This window comes from Nannospalax galili, unplaced genomic scaffold (assembly GCF_000622305.1).
Source record: "Nannospalax galili isolate Female #2095 unplaced genomic scaffold, S.galili_v1.0 scaffold1009, whole genome shotgun sequence".
Taxonomy (NCBI): domain Eukaryota; kingdom Metazoa; phylum Chordata; class Mammalia; order Rodentia; family Spalacidae; genus Nannospalax; species Nannospalax galili.
Genome location: NW_008360054.1, coordinates 489,743 through 504,579, shown reverse-complemented (window position 1 = coordinate 504,579; position 14,837 = coordinate 489,743). Strand labels below are relative to the sequence as shown.

The window sequence follows — 14,837 nt, the reverse complement described above, 5'->3', positions numbered from 1 at the left end:
AAAGCCTCTCTCACTTTACAAAGATCCTGTCCCATTAAAGAGCTTAGTAAAGCCATTAAAGCCCCATACCATTCTTGAGGTCCCAGTTGAATTAAGCTTTCCTTCATATCTCTGGTGAACACAGTCTTATCTGGCCCAGTGAACTGGACATCATATATTGCTTTTCTCATACCTAGTTCTCTCGTAATGCTTGTCCCTCCCTTATCATCCTCCAGCCCCTGCTAATCATGTTAGTCATCCTTGGTAACAACCAGGTGTCTTTAATGCCTTCAACCAGCCATCCTATTAAGGATTGCTCGCCCCCCTGCATTGGCTAGGTTGAACAGCCTATATTGTAAGGATGGATGGGTGGTTATATAACTCAGCTGTGAAGCTTCTGAAGGACTTAGACTGACGTCATTTGTGCCCATGTCCCATACTCTCACAAGCCTGGTGACTAGGGGCTCTCTGCTTTCTTGTAAGTTTTTTCCTGGTTTTAACAGTTCTAGTATGGAATATTTCCTAGCTACAGCACTGTTAGCCTTTTTTTCCTTTTGTATCAAAGGTTGAATCTGAGGGGCAGCTTTAGCTACTTTTATTTTTGGGTCATTTTCCTTTTTACTAGTATCTGTCTCTTTCTCTGAGTCCTTGGACCTTACACAAGTTAAAGTGTCCCGCTTTTTTTTTTCTTCTCAAGCTCTGCAGCTGGGTCTGCCAGGATCTCCCCAGCCCTTTCAGCTTCCCCTGCTGGTGACACACCTTTTATTATGCAAAGTGGCCACGCCCCCTCTCTGGGTTCTCCATTTGGGTCCAAAGCAGGTACAAGTTTTTCTAGCCTTTGGGTAACCTTTAACAAATCTTCACATACCCACAACATATCCCACATTTACAACATAGCTGTGACCCACGCTTCTGCGTGGCTGGCCTCTCTTTAGTTACAGATTTTATAATCCATTGTATAACCCATGTGACTACCGCTAACCCCCTTTAAGTGTATGGGTTTTGATTGGCTTCTCTCCTGGGTTCCAAGCAGCTGCTCCTGGATTTGGGAATCAGAACTCAGCTGACCTGCCACAGAGAGAGCAGGAACAGCACTGCTTTCCCAGACCCACATCCGCAAGGCTGTGGTTCATTTATCGGGGCCAGAGTAAGCCACTTTTGTTGCCACAGTTCTCTCTGGGTCTCTTGGGCTGTCAAGCAAACCATATAACATATCTTTATGTGCATTTATTATTATCATGGGAGAGGGAGGGGAGTGACTTACAAAGAAACGAGCATCCAGTGCCTAGCTCTGCACTACTCAGTTCTACACTGCACAGCTCTGCACTGCAGCTCAGAGCCTGCCTTGCCAGATTGCTCCTGCAGCACGCCAGCAGTCTAGCCCCAGGTCCATAAGTGCCAGGCCATTCTGTCCTTGAGTATGCCTCGCTGCTGCACGCTCCCCACTCCCACCGCTGTGCGTTCCTGGCAGCTCGTGGCTCCCATCCCAAGATGGCACCACAAGCCCTCCTTGCAGTTTCCAGGGCTAACTCTCCACAGTCAATTCTCCACAGCAGGCCCACCCCTTGGAGGAACCAGAACCCCTGGGGAACACTTCTGACTCCACTAGCCACCTTTGACAACTACCTAGAATCTTTACTCCTATTCTTATTACCCACTACCCTTCCTACACTGTCTCTTCTTCTCACTTCTGTAAGCTGAGCTCTTCTTGTCCATCTTTCATCTTCATACATACCTTCCTTGCCTCCTTGAATTAGTTTCATAAGCTGCAAGAAGGGGCCTTTAAGCAAGACCATGTGCTCTACTGGCCATCCCTGAGCCTGAATTAGGGTGGTTCTCCTGTCCCAGAGCAGCCCAGAGCAGCCTGGCTGAGCAAAGCATGGAATCAGCACTGTGGAGAGTGCCTGGGAGATGGGGAGTTGTAGGAGCCAGACCCCCTGCACTCTTCTTGTCACCTTCTTTGAGGAGATCTGCCCAAAGATCTCATATATGGACAGAGCTTACCATTTCTATAGTCGTTTCTTTTGAGATGGTATCTCCTTGAAGCCCAGCTGACCTGAAACTTGAAATGTAGACTAGGCTGTCATTGATCTCATGGAGATCTACCTGCCTCTGCCTCTGCCTCCTGGGTGCTGGAATTAAAGACATGTGTCAGCACACCAGGCTACAAAACAAATCTTTCAAAACTTCCTTAATGTGTAATTCACATGCCATAAAATTTACAATTTAAAGCATACAAGTTTAGAACATTAGGAGTTCTGGGTCATTCTCAGCTACATGATGAGTTTGAGGTCAGCCTCATGAAACTGTCTCAGAAGGAAAAAAACAGGGGCTGGAAAGATGGTTCACTCACTGCTTTTGCAGAGGACCCAGATTTATAACTCAGCACCCACATGACAGCTAACAACCATCAGTAATTCCAACTCCAGGGAATCTGATACCCTCTTCTGCCCTCCACAGGCATTGCACACACCGGTGCACTTACCTGTATACAGGAAAAGCACTCATACACATAAAGTTTAAAAAGAAAAAGAGGAACTGGAGAAATGGCTTAAGAGCACTGGCTGTTCTTGCAGGGGACCTGGGTTTGGTTCCCAGATCCATATCATTAGCTCCACTTCGAGGGGATCCAATGTTCTCTTCTGACCTCCATTGACCTTTCACAACACAGGTACACTGACATGCGTGAGGCAATACACTCATACACATAAAATAAAAATAATAAAATATTTTTTAAAAGGAAAAGATAAAAATAAGGGTGGTGAGGCAGGTGGATCTCTGTGAGTTCAAGGCCAGCCTGGTCTACATAGTGAGTCCCAGGACAGCTTGGGCTACAGGGAGACCCTGTCTCAAAAAGACCAAAACAATAAATAAATAAGGATGGAGGTAATGGGAAAACAGCTCAGCAGCTAAGAGTTTTTGCTATACAAGCAGGAGGACCTGAATTCGAATCCCCAGCACCCAACTCAAAAATTGGGTATGGCTGCACATGCCTGTAACCCTAGCATTGTTGGGGAGGACAGGCAGAAACAGGAGAATGTATGGGAATTGCTGGCTGCCTGCCTAGCTCCAGGTTCAGTGACAGACCCTGTTTCAAAGGCATAAGGCAGAGAAAGATAAAACAGACACCTGATATCCTTGTCTTGCCTCTTCATGCACACACACACACAGACACACACACACACAGAGACAGACAGACAGACAGACAGACAGACACACACACACACACACTACACTTTTATATAAAAACTGAAGGCCAGCCGGCATGGTGGTGCATGCCTTTAATCCCAGAAAAGGCAAGTGGATCTCTGAGAGTTCGAGTCCAGCCTGATCTACATAGTGAGTGCCAGGCCAGCTGGGGGCTACAGGGAGACCCTGTCTCAAAAAGACCGAAATCAAAACAAAACAAAACAAATAAAAACAAAGACAAAAGCTGAAGGCCCTAGGCCTTAGTGCTTCTTTCAGAGTCTGTCCTTCTGCCCTGCCCTAAGCACCAGACCCATCTATTTTTTATCTCTGGGATCTGCCTATTTGGAATATTTCCAATAAATAGAATCTTATAGTATGTGGTCTTTCACATCTGTCATCTTTCACTAAGCATGAGGTCTTCAAGTTTATCTATGTGGTAGTGTCTGTCAGTGTACATTTCTTTGTTTGCTTGCTTGCTTTTTTGAGACAGGGTCTCACTATGTAGCCCAGGCTGGCCTTGAACTAGTGTTCGGCTTCAGCCTTCCCAATGCTGGGATGACAGGGATGCACCACCGTGCCTGACCTTGCTTTGTTCCTTTTTGTGTAGATAGGTTACATTTTGTGGATCTGTTTATCCACTGATGAACACTTGAAATGTTTGTATTTTCTGTCAGAGATATGACATTCATGTGCAGATTATTTGGGGGGGTATGCATACACCCATGTGTGATGCAGAAACCAAAGGTGTCAGGTGTCCTGCTCTCTTACTCTCCACCTTATTCCCTGGAAACACAGTTTCTCACTGAACCTCGAACTAGGCTTGAGGCTGATAAACCCCGGCGATCCTGTGGTCTCCACTCCCCACAGTGCTGGGGTTACGGGCACACACAGCCACACTTGGCTTTTTGCGTATGTGCTTGGGATTCAAACTTGGGTCCTCATGCATGTGCAGCAAGTGCTCTTACCCTCTGAGCCATCTCCTAGGCCCCATGTGCAGATTTTTATGTAGGAGTGTCATGGATTTTTTTCCCTGTGTGTGCTTCCTGTTAGTACTTACAATGTACACTTTGGAAAAAAGGTCATGTCTTCACACACTACTACCTGCCTTTGAACTAGATGACTTCTTAGCTGACTTGCCCCTCCCTCAGATTTGGGGGGCGGATTGTTGTTTTTATTTATTATTATTATTATTATTATTATTATTATTACTATTTTGAGAAAGGGTCTCCCTGTAGCCCCAGCTGGCCTGTAGAGCAGGCTGATCTCAGTCTCAGAGATCTGCCTGCCTCTGCCTCCAGAGTACTGGCTTTTGGTTCTTTTATTTGAGCAAAATGTAGCATTTTCACCATTTGTAACTAAATAATTTGGTAGCGCTTAAGTAGATTCCCAGTATTGTGCAAACACTTCCTTATTTACTCAGTTTTTTAAATCTTTCTGTGGGGAGGGGCGCATACATGCATGGCATACATGTGGAGGTCAGTGAACGACCCCAGGTGTCAATCTTTGTCCTTCCCTCCACCTGATGAGGCAGGGTCTCCTGTGAGCTGCTGCACACAGCAGGCTAGCAAGCCTGCTAGCCTCCAGGGGTTCTGTCTTCACCTCCCAGCTCAGCATAGGAGCGCATTGCCGTGTCCAGTTGTCCCTGGGGTCTAGGGATCCAAACTCACTTTTTCACACTTGTGCAGCAAGTGCTTTACCCATTGAGCCATCTCCTCATCCCTCATTAACTCTGTTTTTGTTGCATTTTTATCATGGTACAGTATACATATCAAAATTTACCATTTTACCCTTTAAAAATGTTCTATTTTGTCGGGCGTGGTGGCACACGCCTTTAATCCCAGCACTTGGGAGGCAGAGGCAGGTGGACCTTTGTGAGTTCAAGGCCAGTCTGGTCTACATAGTGAGTTCCAGGACAGCTGGGGCTACAGGGAGACCCTGTCTCAAAAAGACAAAACAAAAGTTTTATTTTTTATTTTTTTATGTGTATGAGTGTTTTGCTTACATGTATGTAAGTGTACCATATGCATACAATGCCTGCAGAGGCCAGAAGAGATCCCCTAGAACTGGAGTTATGGGTCATTGTTAACTGCCATTTGGGTGTTGGGAACTGAACCCAGGTCCTCTGCAAGAAAATCAAGTGCTCTTAACCACTGAGCCATCTCTCTAGCCCCTCTTTTAGCCCTTTTTAAATTGTTTGCATTGCTAGAGATTAAACCCAGGCCTTGTGCAGGCTAGGCAAGAACTTTACTGCTGAGCTGAATTTCCAGTGCCCATTTCAACCTTTTGTTTTCTTCAAAGAGAAGACCTTATGTCTCCTGACTGTCCTCAAACTCAATACGTAGACAAGGACGACCTTGAACTTCTGATTCTCCTGCTTCCACTTCCCAAGTTCTGGGATTACAGGCATGTACCACAGCATCCAGTTTATGCAGTGCTGGTGTTGGAAATCAGGACTTTCTGCATGCTAGGCAAGAGCTCTAACTCAACTACATTCCCAGCCCTGCTTTAGCCATTTCCAAATGAGCAATTCAGTGGCATTTACTGTATTCCTAATGCTGTGCAATCACTGTGCCATTTATTCAACTTTGAGGAAGTGTTTATGGAATGCTTACTGTATACCAGGACCCAAGGTGTCACTTGAGCAAGGCAGCCTCTGCCATCATGGCCAGGGAAGCTCGTGTCCCAACAGACAGACTAACATAGAGTCAGCTGCCTATTTTTGTGGGATCTACATCCTCAGAGGCTAGCAGCCTCAGATCAATACTATTCTGAAAAAATAAAAGTATCTGTCCTGAACATATAGTCTTTTTTAGTCATTACTCCATAAGCAGAGTAGAAGAACAAATATTCATACAACATTGACACTGTATTATCTATTATAAGTCATCTAGAGAGATGGTTTTAACAGTCTATGGAGGGCTGAGGAGATGGCTCAGTCAGTAGAGCTCCTGCCACACAAATATGAGGACTTGAGTTCAAATCCCCAGCATATACATCAAAAAAAGTCAGGCATGGTTATTTGTGCCTGTAATCCTAATGCTTGAGAGGTGGACACAAGAGAATCCCCAGATCTCACTGGCCAACCAATTTAGAGTCATCAGCAACTTCCAGGTTCAGTGAGAGACCTTACCTCAAAAAAAATAATGTGGAGTGGGGGACTGGAGCAATGACTCAGCAGTTAAGGGCACTGATAGCTCTTGCAGAGGACCTAGGTACAGTTCCCAGCACCTACATGGTGGCTAACAACCATTCTTAACTCCAGTTCCAGAGATCCAACACCCTTTTCTGGTCTCTGTGGGCATTGCACAACATAAGCACACTTACATACATGCAGGCAAAATACTCATACAAAGAAAGAAAGAAAGAAAGAAAGAAAGAAAGAAAGAAAGAAAGAAAGAAAGAAAGAAAGAAAGAAAGAAAGAAAGAAAGAAAGAAAGAAAGAAAGAAAGAAAGAAAGAAAGAAAGAAAGAAAGAAAGAAAGAAAGAAAGAAAGAAAGAAAGACTTTAAATTAAAACTGATCAGAAGGGACAAAGAGGGCCACTTCATTTTGCAAAAAAACAATGAATCAAGAAGTTATTACAGTCCTGAACATATATTCACCAAACTCTGGTGCACCCAACTTCATAAAAACAACAGTACAGGACTTTAAGACACAGATTAACCCCAACTCAGTAATAGTAGGGGACTTCAATATGTCACTTTCTCTATTAGACAAGTCAACTGGACAAAGAATAAACAGAGAGACATCTGAATTCAATGATACCATACATCAAATGGACCTAACAGACATCTTTCAAATATGCCACACAAGCCCCAAAGAATATGCTTTCTACTCAGCTCCCCATGGAACTTTTTCAAAAATTGACTACATACTACTGGGCCACAAAAAAACCCTCAACAAATATGAAAGAAAGAAAGAGAGAAAGAAAGAGAAAGAAAGAAAGAAAGAAAGAAAGAAAGAAAGAAAGAAAGAAAGAAAGAAAGAAAAAGAAAGATAGATGTTGGGGAACCTGCTGCTAGGGTTGCAGTCCTCCATGTCGTGATAGCTCTAAGGGGTTCAGCGCTATATGGAAGGACTCCGCTTCTCAGCAGGGGGCCTCCTGCTCTCTGCCTGACTTACCTGGAAAGTGCCACCAAGCATGAATGCCTGACCTTATTTGGAACATGACCTTTGGCATAGTTACCTGGAGTAAAAACTACCCCCAGGTTTTTTCTATATGATAATTAGGCATTGCCCGATAGTCGGATGATAGGATCCTGCTACCACATGTAAATAAAGCATACTCTGAGCACCTATCAGCTGAAGCATTGGCTGCTGCCTCCACACTCTATTTTCCTTAACCCCCACTGAATAAACAGAGCTGATTCACTGAGTCTGGAGCTGTTTGTATCACTGAACCTGCCTCCCCGAAAGGGCTTTCTTCCGTCAGTGCTCACCGGCCGTCCTGACCCCGTTCATCGTTTCTGCTCCCTTTGTCCTCATGGACCAGTGGCCAACGACCCACGAGGAAAGGGAGAGACCCCACAGAAAGAGGAGAGTAATCCAAGAAGACATCTGATGTTGACCTGTGGCCTCCACACAAATGCACACACACACACGTGCACACACACAAGCAGTTTATGGAAGGGGGCCAAAAAGGCAGCACACACTTATAAGCCCAACACTTGACAGGCTGACAAAAGACTGTGAATTAAAGGCCAGCCTGGGCTACCGAGTAGAATTCTGTCTCAAAAAAAAAAAAAAAATCAAGGGCTAGAGCTGGAGAGATGGCTCTAGTCAGTAGTGTTTGCTACTCTTACAGAGCACCCTCAGTTCAATTCCCAGCACCCACATCAGATGACTCACAACTGCCTGAAACTCCATCTCCAGGGGGAACTGATGCTCTCTTCTGGTCTCTCTGGGCAGCTGCACAAAGTTCACATACTCACACACACATACACACATACATAATTTTAATTTTTATGTGTATGAGTGTTTTGCCTGCATGTATGTAAGTGCATCCATGTGTGCAGTGCCTGTGGAGGCCAGAAGAGGGCATCAGATACCCCTGGAACTGGAGCTACAGACAGTTGTTAGCTACCATGTGGGTACTGGGAACTGAACCCAGATCCTCTGCAAAAGTAGCCTGTGCTTAACCACTGAGCCATCTCTCTGGCCCCCATAATTTTAAAAATTAAATAAATCTTTTTTTTTAAGGTTGTGACTTTAATTCAGTGGTGGAACACTTGCCTAGCATGCACAAGGCCCTGAATAATGATAATAACAAAGACTATGGGAACATATGTGTAGATATCATTTTATAAAAGGGGCTTGAGCATCCTTGAATATTGTCCTACAAAAGGCCTGTAATTCAGTGCCTTACAGTTACACAGAGACAGTTATACAAACAGAGATAATTATAGATAGCTGTACCCTGGAGAGGGGTACAGCGTCACAGGCTCAGCTGGGGCAGGGCTGCCCCTCTTCCTAGACACAGCCTTCCCTTCTCCCTGTGTCTCCAGATCACAATGAGTGTGCCACTGGCACTACATGCCTGAATGATCTGTGCATCAGTGAGAATGGGAGCTTCACATGTCTATGAAAACCCAGCTTCATGCTGGGCCCTGGTGGCAGCTCCTATGTGGGTGATAAAGACAGGAAGCTGGAGCCTGAATTTTGGAAGGTGATGGGAAGAGGAAGGAAGAGGAGCAGCATGGGGGGAGAATAGAGGAAGGAATGAGGAGAAAGTGTGAGAAAAAAGATGGAGGGAAAAGAGAATGGGGAAGGAGAAAAAGAGATGGCAGGAGGAGGAAAGGGAGGAGAGACATGGAAAAGGAGGGCTAGGGAAGGCTCAGGTGGTAAAATGCTTGCTGCAAAGCATGAGGACCTGAGTTCGATCCCCAGAACCCATGTAAAAATTTGGCATGGTGACACATGCTTGTAGTCCCTGTGTTGGGGAGCTAGAGACAGGCAGATTCCTGAAGCCGACTTGCCAGTCAGCCTAGCCTACTTGACAAGCTCTACGCCAGTAGAGTCTCTGTTCTAAAAAAATTAAGGGTGGGTGGGCTAAGGAGGTGACTCAGTGGGTAAGAGTACTTGCTGTTCAAGCATGAGAACCTGAGTTCGAATCCCAGCACCCGTATAAAAAGCCAGGTGTGGCAGCATGTACCTGTAACCCCAGTGCTGTGGGGGACAGAGACAGGACAATCACTGGGACTTGCTGACTTCCAGCCTAGTTCCAGATTCAGTGGGAGAACTTCTCTCAGAGGAATAAGGTAAAGAGAGATGGAGCAGGACATCTCACATCTTCTGGCCTCAGTGAGCATGCACACTGTGGACACACACACACGCACATGCACACACGTGTGTATATGTCACATATATATGCCACACTAACAGGCATTCAAAAGTGGGGGAGTGGAGAGTTGGAATATGGCTGAAGAAGAACACTGAGGTTGACATCTGGCCTCCACACACAGGTCCACAAACCAAAAGAAAAGAGCTGGAGTGCAGGCTGAGCGGTTAAGAGCACTGGCTGTTCTTGCAGACTAACAAGGTTCAGTTCCCAGCAACCACATGACAGCTAACAACCATCTGTAACTCCAGTTCCAAGGGATCTGATGCCCTCTTCCGATGACCGAAGGCATTGCAAGACACTGGTACACTTACACACATGCAGACAAAACACTCATACACATAAAATTAAATAGTAATGATAAGATTCAAAAGGAAAGACTTAGGAGACAGGATCTGCAGAAAGAGGAAGAGATGGTCAGGGAAAATGAAGGGGCTGTTGGAGAGGGAACGAGATGAGGGGAACCAGCTGGTACCACCCCAGCGTGTCCCTCTCATCTCGGACATAGATCAGTGCCAGACCGCAGGCATCTGAGTGAATGGCCACTGTGCCAACACCGAGGGGGTCCTTCCTCTGCCAGTGCCCTGGAGGGATGGTGGTGGGTGCAGGTGGCTCTGTGTGCACAGACACCCATATGCATAGCATGTGTTATGGGGCTATAGAGAAGGGCTCCTGTACCCACCCCTTCCCTGGCATTGTCACGAGATCTGAATGCTGTGCCAGTTCAGAGCATGGCTCTGGAGTTCCCTGACAGCCCTGTCCAACCAAGAACTCTGATGAGCATCCTCCTACCTGCTCCCCATCCACATCCTCAGCTCTGAGCTCCTTTGTTGATTCATCCTCCTTGGAGAAGGAAGTCCTTTTATTGGGGGCTCTTCCTAAGAAGAGACTAAAGGGGATTGTCCTCCTCTAAACCCTGGGGAAGTGGGGAGGGCACATCTGAGCCCCAGACTCTTGCCTGGGACCAATATGCAATGGCTGAGGGCATGGCTTAGGTTCTACAGTGGACAGTCACCCTGACTCACCATGCTGGGCTCTTCACCATCCACAGCTGAGTTCCAGACACTCTGCATCATTGGACTTGGCATCACCACAGATGGGTGAGGTGAGTGTCCTAGGTAGCTTTCTATTTCTGTGGTAAAACACTGACCAAACGCAACTTGGGGAGTAAAGGGTTATTTCAGGTTATGTTTCCAGGTCACAATCTACCATTGAGGGAAGTCAGAGCAGGAGCTCAAGCAGGAAGCTGGAGGCAGAAACCATGGAAGATGCTGCTGACTGGCTCACTCCCTGGCTCATGCTCAGCTATTGCTTATAACAGCCCAGGCCCTCCTGCCTAGGGATGGCAACATCCACAGTAGGCTGGGCCCTCCCAATCATCAATTAAAACAGCCCCTCACAGACAGGACCATAAGCCAATATGATTGAGGAAATTCTCCAACTGAGGTTCCCTTTTCCCAGGTGACTCTAGATGTGTCAAGTTAACAATACAAGCTCATCAGGACATAGGATTCCCTAAAATACCGAAATCCTCAGATGTTCAAGTCCCTTATATAAAATGGCATAGAGAGCTAGAGAGATGTTTCAGTGAGTAAAGCACTTGCTTTGTAAGCATGAGGACCAGAGTTCAGATCTCCAGAATCTACATAAATACTAGGTGGGCATGGTGGTCTACCTGTAATTCCAGCCTCAGAAGGCAAGCTGGCTAGTGAGATTAGCCATATTACAGAGCTCTGGGTTTGACTGAGAGATCCTGCCTCAATGAATAAGATGGAAGAGTGATCAAGGATGATCCTGACATCAACCTCATCCTCCACATGCACACACACACATACATGCACCCATATACACATTCCCACACAATACAAACATGCATATCACACACACACACACACACATTAAAATGGAAAAAAATAGGGACTAAGATGATTCAGTGGTTAAGAGCACTGGCTGCTGTTGTAGAAGACCTGGGTTTGGTTCCCAGCACCCACACGGCAGCTAACAACCATTCATAACTTCAATTCCATGGAATTTGCCTATGTGGGCATTGCATGCATGGTTGCACTTACATACATGCAGGAAAAACACATATGATATAAAAGTAATTAAAGAAAACTTTCAATGGAAAAATGTATAGAATTTGTGTAGAACCTGTGCACATATTTCCAGATACTTGATTAACTCTAGCTTACTTTGAACCTAACACAAAGGAAATGCTATATGAATAATCATTGTAATGCTTGTAATGTTTAGAATATAATGAAAGCATGGAAAGGTCTGTGTATGTTCAGTACACACAATTTTTTTAGTATTTTAGTGAGAGAGAGAGAGAGAGAGAGAGAGAGAGAGAGAGAGAGAGAGAGAATATGATGTGTGTGGTATATGCATGCACCCATGCCCTTGAGGAGGTCAGAAGAGGCTGTCAGGTGTCCTGCTCAGTCTCTCTTCACCTTATTCCCTTCAGACAGGGTCTCTCTTACTGAACTTGGAGCTAGGATGGCAACCAGAAAATCCCAGTGACCCTCCACCTCCCACAGTGTTACAGGCACTCATGCAGCCACACCTGACTTTTTTGTGTTTATGAGTGTTTTGCCTGCATGAATATAAATATACCACGTGCATGCAGTGCCCACAGAGGCCAGAAGAGGGTGTCAGATCTGGAGTTACTGATGGTTGTTAGCTGCCATGTGGGTGCTGGAAACCAAACATGGATCCTCTATAAGAGAAGTCAGTGCTCTTAACCACTGAGCCTGCTGTCCACCGCACATATTTTTATTATGTTCACCCCCATTACCTTCTCTTGTTCCCCCCCATCTAATTCCCCTTCTCATCTCAACCAGCCCCCTTTATACTTTTATGTTTCTCTGTGTGCATGTGTGTGTGTATGTGTGCGTGCGTGCATGCATGCGTGTGTGTGTGTGTGTGTGTGTGTGTGTGTGTGTGTGTGTGTGTGTCCTAATGCGTTTTCTTAGGGTTGCTTACAGGACCATGAGTGAAAGGTTATCTACAGAATCATGGGCAACTTAACAATGGCCACATCAGTGGAGAAAAAATCTCTCCCTCTCCCAGCAACCATTAAAGGTGTAAATCCTCATGAAGCATAGGGCCTCGTGAGCCCCTCCCCCTTCCATGATAGGGTGTTGACGGGCCACTTTTGGTTAGATCTTTGCAGGTTTCTGTAAATTTAAGGAAGTCAGTGTTCCACACCACTAACCCCACTTCCTCCAGGGCTTACACTCTTTCCATCCCCCCTCTTCTGTGATGTTTTCTGAGCCTTTGAGGGAGTAACACAGATATTCCTTTCATGTTTGGGCATTCACCAGTCATTTATTCTCAACACAATGCTTGGCTTTTTTTCTTTCTTTCGTTTGTGTGTGTGTGTGTGTGTGTGTGTGTGTGTGTGTGTGTGTGTGTTCCTCTTGTTCCTCTTCTCCCACTCTACATGTGTTCTGGGGATCAAACTCAGATTGTCATATTTACATGCTCAGGCTACAAGTGCCTTTACCCGCTTATCCATCTCAATGCTTCTCCCCCACACCTTGTTTTTTGAGACAGGGTCTCTCACTGGCCTAGAACATGTCTGGCCAGCAAGTCCTAGGGATCCTCCTGTTTCCACCTCCCCAATGCTGGGATTACAAATATGCACCACCAGTGCTGCAGAGATGGCTCAGCAGTTAAAAGCACTGGTTATTCTTGCAGAAGACCCGGGTTCGAGTCCCAGCACCCACATGGTAGTTAACAACAGTCTGTAACTGCAGTTCCAGGGAGTCCGACACCCTCTTCTGACCTCTGTGGGCACTTATATACATGCAGACAATACACTCATACACAAAAAAAGTAAAAAGAATAAAGAAAACATTTTAAAAAATAAATACCACCATGCCCAGTTTTTTACACAGGTTCTGGGGTTCAAACTCAGGTCCTCATGTTTCTGAGGCACTTATCGAATGAACCATCTCCCCAGTCCCAATCCTACACATGGTTATTCTCCCTCTCCCACAGGGTGGGTCTGAGTACAAAGCATTTCTAGGACTGAATCTCAAACTCACCTCAAAAAGTACATCCACAGCATCAGACACTCCAAAACCATTTTGTTTCCCTATATGAGAGTTTTATGACCTCAAGATTGTTGATCACCTTCGATTGTGCTTGGAGCACTGTCCGTGCATTGTAGGATATTGAAAGCATCCCAAGCCTTTGAGGCTTGATTGCCAGTGGTATTCCTTCACACCCATGATTGGTGTCAGTGGTCAGTAGTCACCAGCTGGGAACCAACCTTTTCATATGTGGCCAACTGACCACCTGCAGGCTATGTGTGTCTCACGATAGCTATGAAGGTGGCCCAAAACATTTGTAGGTGACAGTATGTATCATAATGTCAAAAGGTTGGACATCTCTAAGTGTAGGTGGGAGGGTCTGGAAACCCTCAGTTTATTGTTTTGTTTTGTTTTGTCTTGTTGGAAAAAGTAGACTGTGTGTTGCAGAGATGTCTCAGTGGATAAAGTGCTTGCCACGCAAACATGAGGACCTAAATTTGGATTCCTAACACCCACATAAAAAAAACCAGGTGTAGTAGTATGCATCTGTAACCCCAGCACTGAGGAGGCAGAGACAGGTGGATTTCAGGGACTCAATGGCCAGTCTAACTGAATGTGTAACCTCCAGATTCAGTGAAAGACCCTGTCTCAAAAAAAAATAATAATAATTTGGAGGGACTGGAGAGATGGCTCAGCAGTTAAGAGTACTTGCTGCTCTTACAGAGGACCTGGGTTCAGCTCTCAGCACCCACATGGTGACCAACAACTGTTTGTAACACTAGTCCCAGGGGATTTAATGCCCTCTTCTGGTTTCTGTGGACACGGGTGTACGTACAAATGGACAAAGCACTCAGACACATAAAATAAAATTAATTTTTTAAATTAAGATGGCTGGGCATGGTGGTGTATGCCTTTGATCCCAGCACTCAGGAGGCAGAGGCAAGGTGGATCTCTGTGAGTTCAAGGCCAGCCTGGTCTACATAGTGAGTTCCAGGACAGCTGGGGCTACAGGGAAACCCTGTCTCAAAAAGACCAAAAAAAAAAAAATTAAGATGAATAGTGATTGAGAAAAATTCACAACATTGACCTCTAGCCTCCACATACACACTCAAGCATGTGCATGATCACATTCATGTGCACACACATGCACACACACATACACACAAACTTACACACCACAAACATACTGTGACCAAGACTATGGCAGTTTTAGGTTCAGAGCAAAATTGAGCTAGGAAGATGACTCAGTGGATAAAGCACTTACTGCACTTGCATGAATTTGGATCCCCAGAACCT

The 14,837-nt window shown here is 45.5% G+C and overlaps 1 protein-coding gene across 1 annotated transcript in view; it reads left to right on the top strand.

The window, feature by feature from the left end:
* The window catches only part of Fbn3 (fibrillin 3), an 87,918-nt gene that overhangs the window by 17,955 nt on the left and 55,126 nt on the right, over positions 1-14,837 (top strand). Inside the window, 5 exon segments of the mRNA XM_008824159.1 lie at positions 8,672-8,790; positions 9,988-10,065; positions 10,067-10,277; positions 10,553-10,604; positions 13,507-13,517. Coding sequence (XP_008822381.1) covers positions 8,672-8,790; positions 9,988-10,065; positions 10,067-10,277; positions 10,553-10,604; positions 13,507-13,517 — 471 coding nt within the window.